Raw genomic sequence first — 25,036 nt, forward strand, 5'->3', positions numbered from 1 at the left:
TGCCGTAGGAATGGCATTGTAATCGGGCCCTTATGAGAAAAAGCCACCTACCTGGTAGCTCCTTCTCGATGCAGACATGCATGCTCTCAAACATACTCACAAAAGGAATAAAGGCAGCAGTAAGTAGAGGACCCAACTGACTCTCTGCTTTCAATGTGTAACTGATTTGTGTGTGTTGTTTGTGATCCTACCCCGACTTTTCTTTGCTCACAACATAACTGTAACAAGTGCGTACATGCCTCAGCACCAAATATGTGTCCCACTCTCTGAGCCTCACAAACAACACCAAAATTCAGCACTAACAAGTGTCACTTCCTTCAGCATGCTCCTACCAGCCATCACTTGTGATGTAGCACTCGACTCACCTGACCACCCGGAAAGCACTTTGAGGCCTTGACAAGAGACAGAAAAGCTCAATGAAAAGCTACGATACAACAAAGCCTTGTTTTTTACCGTTTTGAACCAATACATTACTATCAGGAAGAAAAGGTCAAAAAGAAATAACACCAAGTTTGTGGACTGATCTGTTTAATTATTGTTGGAATAAATTGATACATAAAAGGTGAGCAAAAAAACAGCACACATCCATCTTTTCAGTACATAGTTCACAATAGTACATGTTCTTTGAATTTTTCTAGGAGTATGCAACAAGTATATTAAGGTGCATTTTCTTTGCATGGCATGAACTGCAAAGGCCTAATAAGTCTCGGTGCTTTGCAGCATGCAGCTGCTCTGCATAAGAGAGCAAGAGAATGGTTGTATGAACTTACAGTGCAGTATCGTTCAAGGGTCTCTGTGAGACAGGGAGTTCTTATGCTACGTTTCGACACATGGACACAAGTAAGATCTTTAATATATTTGGTTCAAATGATACATGTTATGGTGACACGTTCTGATTAATGTAAAGAAAGAAGATAACCTGCAAAATAAGGAAGGGAGAGGGGAGCCTTCAGAACAAAGCAGAATAAAGGATTCAGAGAAGCAGGTTTACTACTTTTTCACGCAATGCAGCCTAGCAATAACATCTGTGCTGCGTTCCATGAAAAAAGGAGAGCAGAACAGTACCAGATCTACAAAAATAAAGTGTTATTTCTGTCACTCCCTGAGCTGGCACATTTTTGACTGCTCTAAGCCAACACACACACCCTTGCACATTGGTCCAAGGGTGTGTGTGTGATGTCAAGCACAGGTCTTGTACTGGCATGGTACACATGCAGTACCAAATATTATGATGATAGTTTAACCTTTTGCTCATTTTGTATGTGTACTGGACAGTGAAGCGCACAAGCAAAGTTGGAAAAGTTTGATAAACGGAAACGTTTCTCAAACCTGCCTCGAGAAGGAGTATTTTTTGGCACAAAGTCCTATGGGTGTGTTTTAAGTAGCTAGGGCTTTGCGCCAAAATCCAAGGTTGGTGGCATGGGAATACCTCAGTACCACCCATGGAAAACCCCCTTAATGTAAAGAAGCGCTTTGCATTATTGTATGACTACTTTAGGAGTACTTTCCAACTGAAACAAGGATTTGTGCTTGAAATTAAATCTCAAAAAAACACTTTGCGCTAATTTGTGTCACTTTTGTGATACAAAGAAGGCACAAAGTAAACCAACCCCTCAGTGTCAATAGTAAAAGCCCATGTTATATATTTAAAACTTATAGCAGTTTAAGAAAAAAATTCTAAATGTTTTTTTTTATTGATTTGAATAAGAATAATAATGCAGCTGCTGTTGCGGTCTAACAGAAACCATTGGCAAGTGACACATGTTCTGAGTAAGCATCATTCTATCTTCCTGTTTAATGCTGTAGATCAGAGCAAGAGGATGACTTTAGTTTGTCGCATTGCAACATCGATATCTATAATAATTTAATCAATAGAGGATGGGGTTTTGTTGCGCTTGGTTTTCAGTTGTACTTTTAGCACCTACATGCCCCACATCCGTCAAATTACCTCCGTTTTAAATGCCATTTTTTACAACTTCGAGGCATTTGAAGAAGTTCATAAGACTTTTCAGTGCCTTTCACCTTATGCATCTGAACCTTCAAGGAAGTTTTGATCATCATTTGGCTATCGCAAAGCATTACCTGACTGGAAGAGACTGACAGCTGCTATGCTCCTAAAACAGTGGTCTACAAGTAACTTGAAAGCTTGATGTGAAATAATACAAAGTAGATCAATTAAACAAAAGAAAAACTAAAGCAGTTGCCCTGACAGTCATAGTGGTATATCATGGCTGAACCTTTATACGTGGAAAAAGAAGGTGAGTTTGCACCTGCTCTCTACCACTTGACCCCCTTTCTCTACCTCCTCCCTTGCCCATTAGGGCAGCGGGTAAGTTACGGTGATGCTATTCGCGGGAAGAGTAGGAAGCCGCTGAAGACGCTGTTGGCCTCCGATCCCACGTAGAGCTTGCTACCGTGTTCGGTTGTCGCGATCCACACCTCATCATTCTTGTTCAGGTCTAGTACCGTACCCCCAGAGTTCACCTGCATCTGGTCCTTGGCACTGCGATCGCAGAACCCCACCTGTGCTTCTGCTGCCTGACTATCTCTCTTCACGATGTTCAAGCAAAGGTCCCCAGTGGAGATGACTTGGAAGGTGAAATAGTACAACCCAGGCTCTGCACACGTGAACTTGCCGGTTTCGCCATTGTAGGCTTGCTCCTGATTGGTGATGATTCTCTTGAAGAGCACCACACCGGCAGGACTCATCTTTTTCTCTGAGGCTAGGTCTATGGCAGCAGAGAAGGCAGGACGCTTTAGGGCTTTCATGTCTGCCCCTGCACCCTTCGCCCCCCGTTCGCCAGGCTCTCCAGGAGGACCTGCGGGGCCCCTTGGTCCTTTGTAGCCAACCTTGCCAGGTTCCCCAGTTTCTCCAGGGTCTCCTTGATCCCCTTTTATGCCCTTGACCCCCGTCTTCTTGCTGGGAAAGCCTATGGGAAGAAATAGTGATAGATTTAAAACTATACCACACACTAACTAAACAAAACTTACCCAGAAAACGAAAACTAGCATGCAAGAGCCAAGTTTGAAACATGTGAGTCTGGATAGTTTTGTTAATTCAGAGTCAAAAAATGCACGTACATTGTTGCTACATTGATGTGTGGCCAGGGTGAAGTTTCACTGGTGGTGTGTGGGTTAGGCTCAGTGGGCTTATAATTAGATCAAAATCAGCCGCAGATGGAATTTTTGTTACACAGGCATTATCTTGCATAGGGAAACACCCTTTACAACGCAACTTTTACCATGCAGTGCCTTTACATCGCAACTTTTACAACGCAAACCATTACAACGCATTGCTCTGGGGGGCGCTCTAGGATAGGGAATAGATTTAATTTACTATCCAACACCTTCCCTACTATCCACAGGGACTGGAGTTGGAATAGTAAATTAAACTATTCACTATCCAGCACCCCTCAACACTATGCGTTGTAAAGGCATGCGTTGTAAAACTTGCAATGTAAAAGCATGCATGGTAAAAGCATGCGTTGTAATGTCATACATCCTCTTGCATAATTTGTTGCATTTCGTGTTATGATTAAATCCATAAAATTACCAAAATTATGCCATTACATCATATTGCATAATTTCAGGTCCGATCCGATAAAAATCCCAACGCTGGAGCACAGGAACAGCGGGAATGAACAGAACGTGACCAGCTTTTCCACACCAAACGTGTTTTTGCACGAATTTGTTAGCACAAAATGAGTACTCTCAAACAAAATAGATGCAAGCATGCATTTTGTGCTAAAATACAGCACTAAGGGCCAAATGTAGGAAGCTTTTTTGGGTTTGCAAATGGCTTGATAAGCAGAATTGGTCCGTTTGCATCCACAGAACAAGCATTTTTAAATGTACAAAGCTCTATTTGCGATTCGGTAACCTATTACTGAATCGCAAATTGGGTTTGTGATTCAGTATTAGGAAGGGGCGTGTTTAGGGTGTCACTTCCTAATATTGAATTTCAGTGGTATGTGTGAATGTTATGCGACTGAAACGCGGTCAAAAAACATTTCCATTTTTTTCCTCTTCCTTCAAGTAGGTGGTAACCTATTCGCAAATGAGAAGGGGCCCTCAGGGGCCCTTTCCCCTTTGAGAATGTTTGTAAAGATTTTTTTTAAGAGCGGGCTGTAGTCCCACGGTCCTCTGCCTACTATTAAAAAATGAAAGAAAACTTTACATTTTTCTTTCAGAAACACATCCCGTTTTTCTTTAAGGAAATCAGGCTGCATAAAAAAAAATGCTTTGTTGAAAAGCAATCACAGACATGGTGGTCTGCTGACCCCAGCAGACAACCATTACTGGGATTTTCGCTATTCCCAATCTGTCACAAACCAAGACCTACCTCATGAATATTAGTGAGATAGGTCTATTTAAAGACCCATTTGTACATGGGTGTTTGCGATCACCAAATAGCGAATCACAATAATTCGCTATTTGGTAATCACAAACACTTACCTACGTACATCTGACCCTAAAATGCCTTATTTATATTTGCATAAATTTGCAGATATCTCACATAATAAAAAAAATTTAAACAAATTTCGCATAACCCTATTGTTGTATGATGTAGTGAGGATTACTCTCAGCAGTAGCAGGAGAGACACTAGCCAGCGTTCAACTATTCTCTACTGGGCAGCCTGCAGCAGAAAGAAGCCAGACTCACACGGGGTATAAATAATGGCTGTGAAGATGTCTGGAATAGTGTCAATTGGAATTCAAAACTTTACCTGGTTCTCCCCTGTCCCCTTTCTGTCCTGGTCTTCCAGGCCTGCCGGGAACTCCTGGTTGGCCATCTTTGCCATCTGGTGCTGGGCATGCGTTCTCTTGAAGCATGACCGCACCTAGCACCATTGTCAAGATTAACGCCGTCTTCCACAGAGTGTGCTCCATGCTGTGTCTGCAAAGAAATCACAAGGTGAGATGTTCCTTTTGCTCCAAATCTTATCAGTAAATGAATGTTTATGTGCATATCAAACATTGAAGCAATATATATATATATATATATATATATATATATATATATATATATATATTACCTACTGGCGGTCGCCAGTAGGTATATATAGTTAGGATTTTTTCTCTATGGGATTTTTGAAAATTCTATGTCTAATAACTTTGGCGTTTGTGGACGGAATTGGCTGACATTTTCAGGAAAATGGAACATTTTGTTTCTGAGCAGCCCCTGACAATTTGGGGGGGTTTCATCAAGGGGGGGCCGAGAAAAAAGGGGGGTCCCAAAACGCGTTTTTCCCATGTTAATTTCCATAGGGCGGTTGGCCTCACTTTTAGCTCGAACGGCTGAATGGATTTGCACGAAACTTGGCAAAATTGTAGGGACTGTTAGCCCGATGTGCCTTTGCTAGGTCTCAATATATGTGCTCAGTGGATTTTGAGTAATTTAGGTTCAAAAAAAGATATATATCTGGGCGGAGCCTAACCACACATCTGATCTGATTGGCTGTCAGCACTTCATCCAAGAAGTGTTGGCAGCCATCTTGGGACCAATATACATGATAGCACCTCATTAAAAAGCATTGTAGTTAATAGAGGGTTTTAGGACTTTAGTTACATTATAAATCATTTGTTGATGGTACCATACTCGTTTTAGGAATTGTGGTGGGTTCTAAGGTGATTTTACCATGTGAAAAAACCTTCTGCTGTGATATCATGAATATTGTTTGAAAGAAAACTAATATCTCATGATGTTCCCACAGTGGTTTGGAAGGGGATCTATAAGCTAAACTGAAAGCATATTTTCTGTAAATTCACATTATCTTTCTCAGTCATGTGAAAATGAAGTCTGACATTCTCAGTAAAACATGTACATCCAACAAGGACAGAGACTGTCAGTTGATTCCTTTGTGTTCTACTGCAGCCTCCTAGAGTGTTCTAAAGAACAACTAGAGCGCTAACAGTCCTACTTATTACAAAGGTATGGCACACCTGAAGCCATCTTGATTGGAATAAAGTGGTAACTCTTAAAACATTTAATTTAAAAAGAAACAACATGAGGGGGTATATTTTGCCATAGAAAGTATGATTAGTGCTGCAGAATGAAAAATTAGGGCACATTTTGAGTGACTTCTCAAATCCTTTTCTATTTCATTAAAACATTCTGACATGCAGTCTCCCAAAATGGCCACCAGAGACAAAAGAGCCCAAATGTAGCCAAAATATCACCCAGATGTAGCCCAAGTATAGCCCAATGACAGAATGTCCCAGAGTGTTCTAAAGAACAACTAGAGCGCTAACAGTCCTACTTATTACAAAGGTATAGCACACCTGGAGCCATCGTGATGGGAATAAAGTGGTAACTCTTAAAACATTTAATTTAAAAAGGAACAAAATGAGGGGGTATATTATGCAATAGAAGGTATTATTAGTGCTGCAGAAAGAAAAATTAGGGCACATTTTGAGTGACTTTTCAAATCCTCTTCTATTTCATTAAAAAATTCTGACATGCAGTCTCCCAAAATGGCCACCAGAGACAAAAGAGCCCAAATGTAGCCCAAATATCACCCAGATGTAGCCCAAGTATAGCCCAATGACAGAATGTCCCAGAGTGTTCTAAAGAACAACTAGAGCGCTAACAGTCCTACTTATTACAAAGGTATGGCACACCTGAAGCCATCTTGATTGGAATAAAGTGGTAACTCTTAAAACATTTAATTTAAAAAGGAACAAAATGAGGGGGTATATTTTGCCATATGAATTATGATTAGTGCTGCAGAAAGAAAAATTAGGGCACATTTTGAGTGACTTTTCAAACCCTCTTCAATTTCATTAAAAAATTCTGACATACAGTCTCCCAAGATGGCCACCAGAGACAAAAGAGCCTAAATGTAGCCCAAATATCACCCAGATGTACCCCAAGTATAGCCCAATGACAGAATGTCCCAGAGTGTTCTAAAGAACAACTAGAGCGCTAACAGTCTTACTTATGACAAAAGTATGGCACACCAGAAGCCATCTTGATTGGAATGAAGTGGTAAGTCTGAAGACACTCAATTTAAAAAGGGACAACATGAGGGGGTTAATTTTGCCATAGAAAGTATGATTAGTGCTTCAGAAAGAAAAATTAGGGATCATTTTGAGTGACTTCTCAAATCCTCTTCTATTTCATTAAAAAAATTCTGACATGCAGACTGAAACATGCACTTTGAATACCAGCAGCAGACGTCCCTGGTGAGCAGTAGCTTTACTACAGTGATCTAATGTGCAACTAGAGTGCTAACATTCAGAATTTATGGCAAATGTGTGACACATCTGAATGCCTTCTTGATGGAACCAAAGTAAACAAGCATTGAAAATGCAATAGATCTCGCCCTCGTTTAAGTTAAAGCCATTCTGTTTGTAATGAGGTGGCTTTTTAGCTTTGCTTTTATTAGTGTTTTTTCAACTTTCATGTAAATAACATGCATCTGTATGCATATAAGTATATGTATGCATGCATTTATGTTTGTATTTATATAGATATACAGATGATATATGTTTATATATGTATGTATATATATATATTCACTGAAAAAACCATAGGCTATAGACCATATATAGTTAGGAATTAGCATTTACAAAACCTTGAAAATTCACTGAAAAAACCATAGGTTATAGACCATATATAGTTAGGAATTAGCATTTACAAAACCTTGAAAATTCACTGAAAAAACCATAGGTTATAGACCATATATAGTTAGGAATTCGCATTTACAAAACCTTATTTTACTCACACAAAACCATTGAAATTCCATATATAGTTAGTTGCACTAACTATATATCGCGCACCCGCAATCCACTGCTGATGATGTCACATATTACATCATTCATGACATGGTCAGTGACATCACTGATGACATCACTGATGACATCTCAAATGACATCACTGATGACATCACTGATGACAACATCCAGTGACTGTATGTTTCTGTAAAGTTAAAATATGTCTTACATATTGAAGAATGAGTGGATGTATAAGTGTCTGGATGAAGGATTTAGTAGGTGCATGACTGACTGTATGAGTGAGTGATTAAATGTGTCTCACTGAGTGCATGGGTTAGTGACTAAACTGTCTTAATTTGTGCATCATTATGTCTGTTGTTCTGTAAACTGTTGCATGTGTTGATAAGTAGCTATATGAGTAACTATATGGGTTATTGATTGGTTGCCCAAGTATTTGTATGGGAGACTGAGTGTGTGTGTGGGTGGCTGGGAGGTGTATGATTCTGTGCATAGATGTGTGAGCAGTTGATTCACTAGATGTATGGTTTCAAAAGTGCATGTGGAAACAGCTGTATGGGCGGTTGACTGTGTGCATGAGTGTATTGGTGAGTGAATGGATATCTCAGTGCTACATGTCAAAGTAAGTACATATGTAAAACACAGTACATGTGAGAGTTGACATATATAAATAACTGTGCATAAGAGCCAGTGAATGTGTGAGTGGCTGTATGGATCATTGTGAACTTGTATCAGGGATTGTATAAGAGAGTAAATATGTGTTAGTATATGTTTGAATAAGTAAAGTTTGTATAACTGTATAGTTGAGGAAATGGAGGTGTGATTGATTCTTTGCATGACTGACTAGGTGTGTGAGTAACTCCATGGATGAGTGACAGTCTGTGAGTGTCTGTTTACACTGATTGTATCTAAGGTTATATTAGAGTCTGAAGAGGTTCATCGTATTATCATATGAATGATATCATCAGTGATGTGATCAGTAATGTCAAATGAGATGTCATCAGTGATGTCATCAGTGATGTAATTTGAGATGTCATCAGTGATGTCATTTGAGATGTCATCAGTGATGTCATCGGTGATGTCACTGACCATGTCATGAATGATGTAATATGTGACATCATCAGCAGTGGATTGCGGGTGCGCGATATATAGTTAGTGCAACTAACTATATATGGAATTTCAATGGTTTTGTGTGAGTAAAATAAGGTTTTGTAAATGCGAATTCCTAACTATATATGGTCTATAACCTATGGTTTTTTCAGTGAATATATATATATATATGTATATATATATATATATATATGCCACGATAGTTCCCATATAAATCCACTTTTCTTCAGACAGATGGGCACGGACTCTGAAAATATATGTGCGAAAATCTTCTTTATTGCCCGCACCAACAAGTCATTACGCGTTTTGGTCACTTTTCGTGACCTTGATCAAATGGTTATACGTGCTGCAAATCACTGCCTTTAACCAAATAGTGTCATAGTGTTACCTGACAGAATCTTCCATCGGCATAGAAAACAGACTTTACAAAATATAACTTCCGATCTTACGATATTCAATTCATCATATTTTTGCCCAGGCTTGCTTGCACACAGGGAAAAGTAAATTCAATTTGATTGCAAACATAATGAGTAAATTTACATTCAGCTATCATATTACCGCATAGTGCACATATATTGACATTTGATTCTTCAAGATAACCTTATGTACCAACTCATATGTTCTTCATACAAATTTGCCTCTATTTCATCCTGTAAGTGCAAGACAAGGCATGGTACTATTCCATATCGAAATTGTCCTCTGGCTTATTAAATACACCTCATTCCTGCTTAAATGTGTTAATGTTCAGTCAGGCGTAAGCTCATGTACTGGTTATATTGTAAAGTGCTGGGCATCCATATATAAACAAACATTAAAGTGCATAGTGCTACCACAAGTGCTAAATGCCTATACTTATAAAGTGCTAATCATATAGTAGAAATAAATATTTTTACAAACACAGGAAAAAAGATAGAGGTTCAGCTTAAGTAAAATTAGAGGAGAAACCCTCTATTACTATTTTCTTAATACATTCTGATAGGGACATCTGGTATCCTAAAATTGAAGTTCTTAGATTCTACAGTGGAGTGTGCGTGGAATCTTGGAACACATCTATACCGTACATATACCTAGGTCCCTATGTACTGTAAAAAAAATATATATATATATAATATAAAATATGATATATATAGCAACCACGCTTGACTTGATATCAGCTAACATTAGTTCTTGTGTTTATAAATATATACATATTAAAATACATATACATTTAAAAAGATAAAAAATGTATACAAAAATACTAAAAACTATAATAAGTTGTGCAAATCTTCGCCGTTATTCAGACCTGATGGGAACTTTGAGTCTAGTTCCAGTATCATCCTAGACTCCAATCTCCTGAGTAGTTTTTCCCTATTCCCACCCCTTCTAAGCGGTGGTATGGCTCCAATGACAAAGTAGGTGAGACATTTGAGATCTTATATTCTGATTTAAAATGTCTGGCAACTGGGTATGCAGGGTCTGAATTAACAATCGCCCTTAAGTGCTGAAGTATTCTAACATGTACCTGGAGCTTTGTACTCCCCACAAAACATAACCCACAGGTACATTTCATACAAACATACAGCATATTCTATATGGCAACTGTAATCCTCTCTCAGAGATATTAGTTTCAGGCTAAAAGGGGTCATTTACATGCCCTACAAGAACTAAAACCGACAAAGCATTTTCTAGGTGTTTCTCATAGATAAGGCACGCCGAAATATTAGGGTTGGCTTTTTGGTGACTTTCTGAGTCACTGATTGGAACTATAGGCCAATTTTTGTTGATGATTGCCCTAATTTTGCTTTCCTGTCAGCTATATGCTGTTATTAGCCAAACATTGGGGCATTCATTACCTATATCTGTACTAGTACTCTGTTGTGTTACAATCAGCTTGCTTATGTTATTGGCCTACAGAGAACCTCTTGGAATAGCATTAGCTTTGGCAATCGCCTGTTTGAGCATTCTGTTATTGTAGCCTCTCTTCAGGAACCTTACTACCATTTCCTGTTGGCGTTTTTCTAGTTCAGTCTCTGAACTACATATTCTTCTTAGCCGCAAGAACTCGTCGTAGTGAATGCTGTTGATAAGGTGCTAAGGGTGGAAGCTAATAGCATTTAACGTGGAGTTACACGCTGTTTTTTTTTAGTGTAGTGTAGTTTGTAGCTTGTATTCTGCTGTATACACTTCAATGTCAAGAAAGTCAACTGTGTGTTCATCGATATGTGCAGTCAATTCTAAGTTATACTGGTTCTTATTAACATCCTCTACAAAACTCACTGCACTTTCTTTGGTGCCATGCCACATAACAAAAATATAGTCGATGAATCTCAAACACTTCATTACATACTTATCATACATATCGAACCTGCTCCTCCCACCAGCCCACATGAAGACAGGCATAACTGGGGGAGAAGCAGGCTCCTATCGCTACTCCTCTCACCGGTCTAAAAACTTCCTTCTCAAACATAAAGAAGTTATTATAAAGGCACCACCTGATTAAATTCAATAACAATTAGTTGTGCTTCAACATTTCAATAGTTCGTTTGTTGAGATAGTATTGTATTGCATTCAATCTCACTAGATGATCAATACTCATATAGAGTGATGTTATATCAAAGTGATCAAGATATGTTCATTATTATATTGTGTTTCCTGCAATTTCATTAAAAAGTCCCCAGTGTCTTTAATAAAGGACGGCAAGTGTTACACATGTTCCTGCAGGAAAAAGTTAACATATTTAGATATACTCTCAAATAAACCACTTTTGGCTGAGATTATTGGTCTTCCTGGTACCTGGCCTTTTCCTTTATGAATTTTGGGTATGAAATATATGATCGGCATATATGTATATGGTGACTGGCCTTGACGAAGTACGAGTGAATTGCGTTGCCGAAATAAACTATCTGAAAATCAGAAACTGTGGAGTGCGAGTTTTACTGGAGTGTCATTCTATATCACCCCAGTTCCTGTCTATATATGTACATACATACCTCTTCAATGTACGTCCTTTTTGAGTTAATAATAATAAATGTATACCTACATACCTCTCTCTGAGCAATTACCTCTTCAAAATGTTGTGAGCTGACTATTGTTAAATGTATTTTTAATTTATTTTTGGGTTTGTTACTAATGTTTGTTTGTCCATTTTATGCAGTGGAGAACAGAAGCACCCTTCAAAGAAATGTTAAAAATCATGTCATGTTACAGATGGTTGCTGTGAATGAGGAGGAGTTAGAGGAAGAGAAGAAGGGCTGAGTAATCACGAGGAGAGGGAGAAGAAAATAGAAGATGGAGAGGATGAATGCCGTTCACGTATCCCAGAAACGAAAAAGAAGTAGATCATTTACTAACATGGATGGTGTCTTCTGCATACCGCCATTAAGATGCTAAAGAGTACTGTGTGGTGGCATGGAAGTATGCAACAGTACCTTCCAGATGGGTATCTGAATTGCCTTGCCAGTCCACCAAAGCTCTGAATGCCCAGCATTGGTGCCTGCAAATGGGCTAAGGCAATGCCTTATGGGTTAATGTGAAATATGAACAAATAACGTCGGTGCATTCTACCCTGATTGATGTCCAACTTTAAGAGTGTGATGACATTCCTCATTGCCTTCCATTGGGGAGTAACTTATACTCTGCAGGGACTACAAGGATACTGGTGATCGAGGTGGATTGAGGTGAAATCCGGCATGAAGGATCCGGTTCACTTACACTGAAAATCAAAGGAGGGAATGGAGTTATGTTTAACATACAAACTTCTGGGGAGGAGCTATGCTAGCAAACAAGATGGCTGCTTAGGCTCCCGGCTCCGCCGACCTCCGTCTCCTGCCAGATGATCCTGTCATTTATCCTTTCTTTACGCCCTGCCTCCGTGTGTATGAACCGGACTACAGCTCGATGGTGCGATCCCGAGATTTCTACCGGTTTGGTAGACAGAGTTATATCGTGTTAAGTTTGCGGCCTAGCCCAGCTTGGAAGCCGGAGTCTTGAGTACTGGCCCAGCCGGGTTCCAGTTGAACAACATCGGCCCTGAGCGTGTGGCAGGGTCCGGTCTATTGCTGTGGAGGTTTTCTTGGCCCGATTTTGATGGCGGTCTGCTGAGTTGGTAAACATCGAAGGAGGGGTGACGATGCACGACTGGGGCTGTGGGCGGAGGTCCCTGACCCGGTGGCCCGGTTAGCCACCCGCTGGCGTTCGCTGGGTTGGGATGTTCGCTTACAGTGGTGAAGCGCAGATCGATGCCGCTGTTAACATTGAGACCCCCACTGCTGTTGTCCGTTCCACTTTTGACTGTTCCCCCGGGGAGACGCGCTTTATGGGGGACGTGAAAATGGTCGATATCGATCGAGGAGCAGTGGAGCGGACTGAGAATGAACTGTCGATGCGAACTGTGCTGGCGGCCATTGGGGCTCTTCATACTAACGTGGAAGCCCTTATTCATAAAATGATAGCGCGTTCGTTTGAAATTGAGCGGATTGAACTGGACCCTGCACCACTACAAGGAATGAAGCAGCTCGAGATACCCACGATGGCCATCTTGATAGAGGAAGCGGGCCCAATGCAACGGGAGGTGTCGGAGCCTCCGGCCGGTGTGATTGCGATAGGAGCGAGATCGGTGCTTCGAATGGATCGTCAAGCCTACTATCAACGCTGACTGTAGAAGGACTAATCGGTGCTCCCTTTCCGGAGACTTTTAATGAGAACTGTTCTGGGCTTGAAACCGCGTCTCTCCCCTATCCGCCAGTTCCATTACGATGGCGGAGGAAACAACGTTGGGAGTTCATGACGGTGAGGAGAGTCTTTGGACCTGATGGAGTTCTCAGTGAGTTAACATCTTTGCTTGATCTCAGTTTGCACTTTGCTGCACTTTTCTCGTATTTTGACTATCCTGTGGAGGCGGCAGTTCGTCCGGAAGGGGTTCGCACGTCCGATCGGAAGGGTCAAGGACGAGACTGATTTACTGGGTTTGACATTGTGGTCTTGATGGATGTGGGATTTGCTACCATGATGCTTGCGGGAGGTTGGGCGGTGTTTACAGTTTCCCCTGTTGCGTACTGCATTAGCTTCTTAATAGATTTGTGGATTTACTCTGGGGGATTCTTGGTTCTGGCGGGAGGGAGGGGGGACCAGGGGCACGTACGAAGGTGCCCTCCTCCATTTTCTATTTTTAGTATTTAGTTAGATGAGGCGACAGGCACACTGCTAGTTGGGGTTCGGCGAAAGCCATATGCAGGCGTGCAGGGTGGGGGGATGGGTGTTAGTGTAGTTAGTTTAGGCTGTGGCATGAATATTTTTGTCATTTATCCTGATTTAGTTTTTTCATATCTGGGGGCACTACGCCTTTCTTTATCCTGTTCTGTTGGGTGGTGGTGACTGATTACCGTAGCGCATCAAATGTAGCTTAATTGAGTGCAGTCAACCATTATTGAACGATCTACGCGTCGATGTTTCAATGACCCCGCCCACTTTTTTTTTTTTTACAGAAATCCTGATATCTGAAAATGTTTGCTTATTATTGTAACTGAATGTGATGTCCCAGATACGTCTTTGTTTTAATTTGTTTTATATTTGAAAATAAAAATAAATATTAAAAAAAACATACAAACTTCTGAGACATGTGGCATGACTAACTATGGGAATAGGTGACCCCTCAAATTGCATGTTAAATTACCTGAATCCTTGCTTATCTCAGATGCACCCATATTTAGAGGTGCATTACATCTAGGACAAATATGAAGAAAACAATTCCTAAAAACACTGTAATAACCAGATGGTTTATTTCCCCACCACTGAATATGGCATTGTAATTAACAGTTTCTTTGTAACAGGATGCGCGTAAGCAGGGACCTGCACGAGGTCCAATGCATTCATCCGCTCCCTCGCGGAGCATGCAGCTCCAACTGTACATCGGTGTGAGGTGTCCAAATCTAGCTTGGTGAAGCTGAGCGACTGTTGTGCTAAGCCTTGACCCAACACGCATCCTTTGAGAGTAGTGAGCGCTCCTACTGTGACTAAATGCACCAAAGTGAACTTCCTGCTGCTTCATTAAAGCTCAGGGAGCCAATGGCATGTCTTGAACTTGAAGGAGACAATGGTGGAAAGATTTTGTTATGTACCATGAACAACCAGATTCACTATTCGGCTATTCACTGCCATGACTTAGGAACAATTGGAATCAAGCGTTGTTTCCCCCTGTTTCTACCTCATAAGTGGAAGTATCCTCGTCATCCGGGTCTTTAGAGACCTGAACAAGGGGATGGAATGGTGACTGGTGGTACTGGTTGCCTTCTCTTGCTTGGTGCCGGTCTCCACACACCTGAGTGAGGTCAGAGAATGTAAGTGACGTGCTCCTGCGCCTTGCACCACTTTTCCAGCTGAAATTGACCCATTCTGACGGGGATTTTAAAGCAGCAGTGACAAGACTCTCAGGGAGCCTGTCAGCATACCACCAACCCTCTGCTCCACAGAGAGAAGAAAGCACAGCTTTGCAAGGGAGCCCAAGGGAAGTTGCAGAGGGTCATGAGGTGAGTAGCAGTTGGCCAGGTATGTCTTCATCATATATTTTAGCGGGCAAAGGAGTGAAAAGAGGCCTGTGTAGGTGGATGGCAGGACACCAGTTTTTTCATGTTTGGGCTATGGAGAAGGAGATGCAGAGGAGACTGTTGGTGAGTAATGGGTGACAGGACACCAGGTAATGTGTTATATATTTCGGTGGGGTGGGTAACGCAAAGGGTAGTGTGGATCAGCAGTAGGACACGAGGCCATTTGTATGGTCATTGTTTCAATTTTGTGTATGACTGCCTCATCAGTCGTCTAGTCTGCGCTGCATTTCTCTAAGCCTAAGAAAAGGGTGTGAGAAGCATATAACATGAAATTATAGCTAAGGTAACTTTGAATAAAGCAGCCAACATGAGCCCCGCTCTTAGATTTTTCTATTTGATGTATCTCAAAATCCTGCAGTGAAACACACTCCTTTATTCATGGTTACCTATTTATAATGATATATATGTATACTGCTTAAATCCTGAGCACATCACTCCTTGAAAAGTCAATGTTTATGAGGCTCTTTTTGTGAGGGGCGGTTCAGCACACCTTTGTTTTATATCCAAAAACCCGGAAAAGGTCTGGACTTACAGACTCAGTAAATAGTGAAATCCAGCCGGGTTTTCAGAATGACCAATGAAAAGATAAATTATATTAAATGAAATTAATGTTATATACATATTTTTCATACATTGTGTATATCCCGGAGAGACTTGACCGTAATATAAAGCTTGTTGACCATATTTACTACATTGTGTCGTGTTTGTACACAAAATAACACACATTTGGCTCTTATCACACTAAATAGTGATTAGTAATAAACCCAATATAATTAGATGCCACACAAATTGCCGAAGATCATAAAGCTTCCATTTTTAGAACACATAAATACAAGATATCTGTAACATAAAAGTCAACACTCTGTAGATATCCCAATGCTCCTATTGTAGATGACAGCTGAGTAATTGTGGAGCTCAGGGTGATAAGATGTTTTACCTAAAATTCACAAAAGTCCACTCAAATTGTTTATTGTCTAGAGGTCCTATGGAATGGGAAAGAGGACTTCAATGGCCATACCAGGGAGCATAGACATACCTCAGAAATTCTCAGACTTAATGCATGAACTTTAGACAGAACTACTCCAAAGAGAGAGAGAGAGAGAGAGAGAGAGAGAGAGAGAGAGAGAGAGAGAGAGAGAGAGAGAGAGAGAGATAGATATCAAATGGAAAGTTCACCTATAGACATACACATAGGTAACAGTAGACAGCGAGAGAGAGAGAGGGAGAGAGAGGTCAAGATAGAGAAATTGAATAGACAGAGATCAAATGGAAAGTTCAGCTATAGATATACACATAGGTAATGGGAGACAGAGAGAGAGAGAGAGAGAGAGAGGTTTAGATAGTGAAATGGAATAGACAGAGCTCAAGAGAGAGACAGGTTTAGAAAGAGAAATGGAATAGACATAGATCATAGAGATAGAAAGTTCACCTTCTCAGGGGGCCCCCTGGAAGACTGGGGCCCTCGGCAAATGCCCAGTTCAGCGATGCCTTAAAATGACCCTGAGCAGAGATGAAAAACTGCAGGCATGCGAAGATAGGCAGAGAGTGTATGCTGGTGAATGAAAGAGGCATGATGTGGAATTGAGAGTAGACAGATTTGATATTTGCCACCCTGGCATGCAGCAGCGCGAGCCGCTGGAATCTAAAGAAAACTTTGACCCGGCACCTATTCTTTTACAAATTAAGCACTGGTGTTGTCTGCATTTCATGCATTAACTCAAAGAAATTCTGAGTCATCTATATGAGTTTTAAACACTACAAACATATAAAAAGAGGCACTCTGGTCTTCACTGAGCCATTGCACCTCTTCATGAAACTGACTATCCTAAAGTGTGCTTAAATTGAGCCGGTGGTTTCCGGTGCTCAGCAACGGCACTTAATCATCAACATTGGCACTTACAGCAGCAGTTAAGGACACACTCATTTGGTAGGCAGAGAGAGATTAAGTGATTTGCCCAGAATCACAGGATGTTGAGCAACACCGAGACTCGAACTTGGTCGAGTCTCCAGCTCCGAAATCGGCAGCTCTGGTCTCATCAGGAGGCACCTTGGACCAGCCAATTTCTCCTGTTAGCGCTGCCTAGTGAGGAGAGCCCCGGCACTTTTTGTTTTACAAATTAACCACCTATCTGCTTCCATCTATAAACCAGGTGAGACTGCAGTGAAGATGTCAAGCTGTTCAATATATCGAGGGGCCATTACCTGGTCAAATACTCTCCAGGAGGTATTAATGGAGTATCTAAAGAAAAGCTTACTATGACATACAATTAAAGTGATCACTTACCTGTTGCAGTCAATGATAGAAAGTGCAGCTGTGCATTCCAGACTTCACCAGGGGATTTTGCTCGAAACAAAATAGCTATGAAGGAAATATCTTTAAAGATGTAAGAGTGAGTGTTGTCTTAAGATGCTGCCAGTTACAGGGGAAAGTGTCCAAGTTTCTCTTCCTTATTTCATTTCTCCTTTAATGTTATTTTCACACGAATCATTGACATAACAAACTTAGAAAACATTCAGCTAAGCAAAATGGCAGGATGGGACAAACTGATGTTGTAAGCAGTTGCAGAGGGATGGGCTCGGAGAACTGAAACGAAACATTTTAAATAAACCCATTTACAGGAAAAATATCTAACACATTATTTTCTGATTTCCTCATATGAAAGGCATTGCACAACTGTCCACATGCCCTGGTAATAAGAAAGAACTGTGAGGACCTCAATCTGTTACAGCATTATAAAGACCTGTTAATCATTCCATGAAAACAAAACTCTATGGGAAGGATTCAGAAGGACCATGATTAAAAAAAGATTAATAAGTCAGAAATCTCATCCTTTTGGATTGTTCCTGTGTATGGAGAAGGTCTGCAACTTCTAGGGGATTCAAAAAGACCCAAGAAGCAAGTTAGAAAATCTAGGGCAGTGGTAGATATGCTGAAGTACATAAGTTGCATAAAATGTTTGCTTGAGGAATTTCTTCCAGGTAGAAAATTCAATATACATATGTAATATTCAGATGTGTGCTTCATATCCTTGTTAGGGTTATGAAGCGCTATGCACGCTACAATTCAATACATAGCTCATTATCACATGAAACATATTTTTTTCCCTGCTTATACACTGAGAATACATTTTCACCATGAAGATTCCCTTTCGACTTATCCCAATCCCATTCTTTTAAGGCACGTGCGTCCGCAAATTTACATGCATTTCCAAGATAAGAAACAATCTTTAACAGGTTTATGAAATAATTCCAAAATTATTATCCTGCGAGCCTTGATGTACATTGTGAGGGTGCCTCAACAAGAAGTCCCTACAATCCCAATTCTACTTTGCACCTGGCACTTGTGTATGTGTACTTCCAAGATCCAGGCAGGATTTAAGTCTTATCAATCCACTCCAGAAACTGCAAATGGGTAATGACACCAATCGTGAGTGTGTGAAGCAGATATGCAATTTACATCTGGAAGCCTGGGCTTCAGACTGAAACAATATATAGGTCATGGGTCTAAAGGGAGTTCCAGAATCTAATTTTTTTGTAAGTGGAGAATCCAACAGGACCATTGTCCATAAGAGTAACTAACGCTTAGGTCTAGGCTTGACACCTCACCAAACAGTAACAGCTTTGGGTTTGCAGAATGACCATGCAAATAATTTCAATTGAATCTCATTTCTTGTAACATGACATCAGGCATATTAATTGTGGATATCCAGAAAACAGAGCTAGATTTTACTGTTTGTTGGACTGGCAAAGTCAACCCTAAAGCAGAAGCTGAGAGTAAATCGAACCAAATGAAGAAACAAAGCCCTTAGAGGCACATGTACAACCATTTTTAGCAGAATATGGACAATTGCAGCCGGTTAAACGGCTTCCAGCATGTACTAACCCTATTTTGTGTGTCGATAACCTATTACTGACTCGTAAAATAGGATTTGCGAGTTAGTATGAGGAAGGGACGTGGCAAGGGCCGAGTCGCAGGGGCATGTATGACTGGAATGCGGTCACAAAACATTCATATTTTACAGACTCTGTATAGGAGGCGAAAACCCATTTGCAACCAGGAAGGGGTCCCCAAGGAGCCCTTTTCCCTTTGTGAATGTGGGCACCAACATTTTTTAGGAGCAGGAAGTACATCGGCTACTCTTAAAAAAAGAAAAGGTAGCTTTTAATTTTTCATTTTTTGAATGCATCCTGTTTTCCTTTAAGGAAATAAGGCTGAATTTAAAAAAAATTGCTTTAGTTAAAAAGCAATCACAGACATGGGGGTCTGCTGACCCCAGCAGGCCACCATTCCAGGAAGGGGACCCTTCCTGCACAAAAACAGTCCTAAGAGGCATTTTCCTCTTTCTAGATGTGCTGCAGAATGCAGCATAAATGTAAGGAGGAAAAAAACTAGGATAAATAAAAATATTTCTCCTCGTTACTCCTGCTCTGGTGAGGCACAATGTTTTGGCTCTACCCCAGGTTTACGTGATTAAATAAATCTGGGGCAGCACAAAAATCCATGGATGTTGCCAGAGAACACCTACTGCAACACCCATGGAACACCTCCTTGATGCAGAGTTAAGGCAACTACTCAGGATAAGCCTATCTGATGAGCAAATAAGAGCAGGAATACACATTGTACAGAGATAGTAATCTATTGTATACAATTATAATGTGCTGCATACCCCATCTAAGGATCGTAAAACTCTTTGCCAACACTGCAAACTCACTTCTGATGGTACTTCTCCATATACTGCTGCTTATTTTCATGCCATCCTTAATCTCTACACCACACTAATTGATCAAGGTAACTGCTCCTTGCCCCAAATGTGTACTCTCCCCAATCATATTAGTTATCATTTCTTGGAGCACTTGTATGCCACATCTCTTCCTCCTTATGCTCTTCATCCTCTTTGTCCTCTCTATGTGAGCAGACCCTCTGTGCCTTCATGCATGCGTCATCCAATGAGCACCGTACTTGAAGGCCTCCTATGACCCTTTTGAATAGGCACCATTCACATTGTCCTTTTGATAATTTTATTGATCCTTTGATGGGACAATCAAAATATTCATTGGTTAAAGTAACCTCTTCTTGTGGCGGGTCCTTCTGTACCTCATATGTCTCATGCCAACCTCTTTTCTTGGTAAAGAACTATTAAGGGCACTCTCTCCAGTGTCCACCTTCCTTGCCTTGCCTTGTGTGCTTTCAAATTATTCTAACTGCCCTTTTAATATGCCTGCAGGGGGTAGTATAAATATGGGGAGTGTTCTCCCTTACTTCCCCCAATTGCACTAGTTGCGTAAAACAGGCCCCCGCAGCCCCCGCGGTGGGGACCCGACCTGCAGGGGCCCCCCTGAGCACATTACTCTGACCTGAAAGCTTTTTTATTAAATCCAGAGCTGGGGCCCTCCATGTACCTTGCAGGGACCCCCCTTCTGTTTTGTTATGCCATTGATTTGCACCTTGTTTCCCCTTTCATCACCATTACGTGAGTTGCCACATACGGTGCCCCCTTATGGTATGCATTAAACTCTGTGAGAAACCTGTTCTTCCAATTTCTTACACTTGGACATCCTTCAATGCCTCATAAGACCCACTTTAATACCACTACTTGAATTGAACTTTTGCAATAAACATTTGTGGAGTGGGGGGGGGGGGGGCAATTACAAACGATGGCTAGCCTGCCCCAAAAACTAATATCCAACATGTCCCATCCTTCCTTGCTTTATTTCACCCCTTTCAATATCGCTAGTTTAATTAGAGTTTCCACTGGGGTGTGAGGGGGAGGTAAAATATGTTGGGACACACTCCGGTTGAGCCTAAAATGAAGCCTTGTAATACATTTTTGGGGTCCGCCCTGGGTTCTCCTTGCTCCCCATCCCATTCACTCACTCCCTCTCTGCGTCCTAAGGCCCATTACCACAAATTGCACTTCTGAGTTCCCGCAGCTGCAATTCCCTGGTCCTGTGCTCCCTTTGTCCATACTTTCCCAATCCTGCTACATGTAAGCTCCCTGTCCTACCTTCCTCCTGCAAACACTTGCTCGGTCCCCTAAGCTGATGTTGCATCTATGCCCTCCCCTCTAATTCCCAGGCCCTGCCTTCCCTCTGTCCACACAACCTTGGTTTCTTAGGTGCCAGCTACACCTTACGCACACTCGTCCCCTGTAATTCCCTGGTCCTGTCCTTCCAATTGTGTCTTCACTTGATCAATCCCTCAAAAATTGCCCCTTTTCACTTACTCTCCAGACCACATAAATTGGCATTATGCCCTCTGCCGTTGGACAGCGAGGCCCACGTTTGGTCCAACTCTGATTCCTTTTACCTTGAAGCAAGAGCAGGAACTAACGCCCTGCTTAACCTGGTTAACACAGGCAAGTCAGTAACTGAATCACTGGAACCCAGCCACTTTCCTTTCTGTAGCTTGTAAAAGCTTCATAACATGAGCATCCTTCCTTAGTCACTTCCTGACACCCCTTCACATTTTGCTCATGTGGGTAAATCAGAGTGAAAGCATTATCTTCATTTTTTAATATTTATTCTTTTCATTCTTTCAATTGGGGTGAAGTCATGGGTGACAGTCTTTCACCAGGCACGAAAAGTGTTTAAAAAATGAATAAACTGCAAATATATATATATATATATATATATATGTATATAGCCATATATAGTCATAGACAAATATGGCACAAACAACAGTACATGGCATGGTGACTCGCTATTAGGAAGGGACGCCCCTTCCTAATAGCAAGAGTCGCAAATGCTATTTTGCAAGTCAGTGACTCGCAAAATAGCATTTGTACATGCCTGGAACCTTTTCTGCAGTCGCAAACGGGCCGATCTCCCGTTTGCAGCCGCAAAAAAGGCATGTGCATCTGGCCCTTTATATTTATGCCACCACAGTTCTGAAAGTGCACTTCCCTCTATTGTTTATAATGTTATCCTTTGGAATTTGTTCTGCATGCCATCTGGGTGCACCACCATTCATGAATGCTCGTATGAAGAATTACCACGGTGCCTGTCGTCAAACAGGGAGCACGGCAGATGCAATGCAGGGATACAAACCTGCTGAGTGAAATCCACCCCACTTAAGGGCATATTTAAAAGCCTCTATCGCCTCAGGAATGTCACTTTTAACAACGTTCCTGTGGGGATATGGGCTTTGCCTTATTTACATGGCAGCATTAAGCCACTCAACGTGGCTCAACGCCACCTTGTAAATAAGGCACTCTTTCACATAATACTTAGTGTGAAAGGGGTGATTTTGACACTGCCCCCTATTTACAAGGGTGGCATAAATATGAGGCAGCGCCAAAATTAAGACCAGGGAAAACCTGGTCTTAATATGACAAAACGAGGAGAAATGCTTTGTTTCTTCTTCATTTTTGCTGTTACTTTCTGTGCTGCATTATGCAGCACACATAGAAAGAGCAAAACGCCATGAATGATCGTTTATGTGCAGGAATGTGTCCCTTCCTGCACATACACAATCATTAAAAAAAATTACGATTTGCAACTTCTATGTGTGGTGTACAATGCAGCACACATAGAAGTTTCGCATAGCCATTTGATTGTTTATGTACAGGAAGGGACACCTTCCTGCATGCAAACAATCATTCCCTCAATGCAGTCACCCTTGCACTATGGTGCAAGTGTGCCTGCGTTGGCGCTGGGCAGCTTCATTTAGCTCCGGTTATAGGCAGCTTATTCGTAACGGAACCCCGACCTATTGCATATTGGAGGCCTGAGGACCTGGAAGTAATTTTGACATTCTATTTGCACATACAGCGCCATCCGGGAGAAATTACCAGAGCTTCCTTTTTTATAGGTCACAGCCCAATATTATCGATTTATTCCGAACTATGCGGCGGTGACACACTAGGCAAGCCTCTGCTAATGCAGGGCGATAATTTCTTTAACCCCTTGCATTCTGGTGACGAACCCCAGCCTTCACAGTCTGCGGTGCTCGTGTGCTGATGACGGCTGGGGTTCGTCACGGCCCCACCTTGTTCGTTTGTTTACCGCACAGCGGCGGAAACGGGCCAGCAGCGAAGGGGTTAATGCTGAAACCTATAAAACGATATCAACAAACATTGGACGTGCACCTCAGCACCCCATCCCTTGTTGCCTCGACAAATATTTACAGGGTCCCCAAATGACAGTACCTATACTCAGGACTAACTCAGAATAGGAACATTAAACGCAGATATTGAGCAACCGCCTTGCCAACCCAAAGGGTGATGTATCAGACCCCGTGTCACGACAGACTACAAGAAAGGTCTTGAAAAAGGTGGAAATAATCAGCCCTAAACCACCGAAACGCGTTGACGCCCTATTTCCAGTACAATTCAAGAGTCCACTATCCAAAAATTTTAGTGATAAAACATAGGCGCTAGAATCGGGGAGCCAGGAATGTACAAATTGTATTTCACAATTTTCATGTTTTACAGTTTCTGTCTGTCTTTTCAATTGTGCAGGTCATAATTGATTGTGTAATTTGTTTTGCATTTTAATTGATTACCTAGAAACTAGAAAATGTCTAGTAGTGCTATTAACTGTTTTTAACTATTGATGTATAATGTATAATAAATGATTTGTACTTTATATAAGTGTGTTCGTATTAGAATTGATTTTCCTTAATTGTGATTTTTTAGGCTATGTTATAGCTGAATTCTGTTATACTTTCAAGGGAATCCTTTTTTTTTTTGACAGCTTAATTTAGCGCCAGAGCTAGGGAAAATGCAGGGTTGTGCCGTATCTTTGTAAATACGGCTCATCCTTGCGTTTACGGAATGGCAAAGTGAGGCGTTAGCATTTTGGGCTTACCCCACCCTCCCCCATTTCCTTGTAAATATGACCCCTAATGTCTTTGTTTCCCAGCCATCTTTAAGAAAAGTACAGTTCAGATAAATTTCCCATATTGCCAAAATCACCATTTGCTAATAATACTGATTGATTGAATCAATTCTCCAAACAATTTTCATATTATGATATCAATTTTTCTTAAGGTTCCACACTATCACCAAGGCTTTTCGAACACAAGTCCATCATCAGATGGTATGCTTTGTATTGACTTGTCATTTATTCCTGTATTTTGTACTGTAAACAGAGAAATATGTGCAAATTGAGGATTTGGGGGGGCGGCCGACCAGCGGGAGGCTTGCCCCCCCCGGGGAAGTTTGGCGCACCAGGGGAGGGGGGGGAGGAAGTCTGGCAACAGGGGCTTGCCGTAGCGGGCGTTTTTGGCTGGTTGGGCGGTTTGGGCTTCTTTTGGGCTGGGTGGCTACTTAACCGGCCATTTTGTGTCACTGCACACTGTTTGTGGTGCGGTGACACAGCAGCCAGGTCACAGGAATTTTGTGTACCTTTGTTGTTGTAGACCGGTTATAACGGTGCTTGTTGCGGCGATTTTCGGTGGTGCGCTGTCGCTTAGCTTTGCTTGGTGTGCGGAGTCTGGAAGGGGCGGGCTACGAGCTGGTAACGCGGTGAGAGGCGGTGACATCGACGTCGGGATGGCGGCGCACACGGACCCGCGGGTGCTGGAGGCGTTGAGGCTCTTGGGCGAGGCGGGCCGCATGGACATCGTGCGGCCCGACCTCAAGGTAAGCCGCCGCGGCAGCTGTGGCGGC

At 41.6% G+C, this 25,036-nt stretch overlaps 1 protein-coding gene across 2 annotated transcripts; it reads right to left on the bottom strand.

The window, feature by feature from the left end:
• Nucleotides 1-511: 511 nt before the first annotated feature.
• Nucleotides 512-18,019, bottom strand: C1QA (complement C1q A chain). Of its 2 annotated transcripts, XR_015295882.1 has the most exons (4): nt 17,710-17,848; nt 4,728-4,897; nt 1,188-2,930; nt 512-1,146 (listed from the first exon to the last, which is right to left on the bottom strand). XR_015295882.1 is itself a non-coding variant. In XM_086921678.1 (3 exons), exons 2-3 carry the CDS (start codon nt 4,888-4,890, stop codon nt 2,335-2,337), a joined length of 759 nt encoding a protein of 252 aa, XP_086777804.1. In that variant the 5' UTR covers nt 4,891-4,897; nt 17,710-18,019; the 3' UTR covers nt 512-2,334. The 2 variants fall into 2 exon arrangements, 1 of the variants encoding a protein (XP_086777804.1); XM_086921678.1 differs by having other exon boundaries at nt 512-2,930; nt 17,710-18,019.
• Nucleotides 18,020-25,036: the final 7,017 nt, after the last annotated feature.

This window comes from Lissotriton vulgaris, chromosome 5 (genome assembly GCF_964263255.1).
Source record: "Lissotriton vulgaris chromosome 5, aLisVul1.2, whole genome shotgun sequence".
NCBI classification, from domain to species: domain Eukaryota; kingdom Metazoa; phylum Chordata; class Amphibia; order Caudata; family Salamandridae; genus Lissotriton; species Lissotriton vulgaris.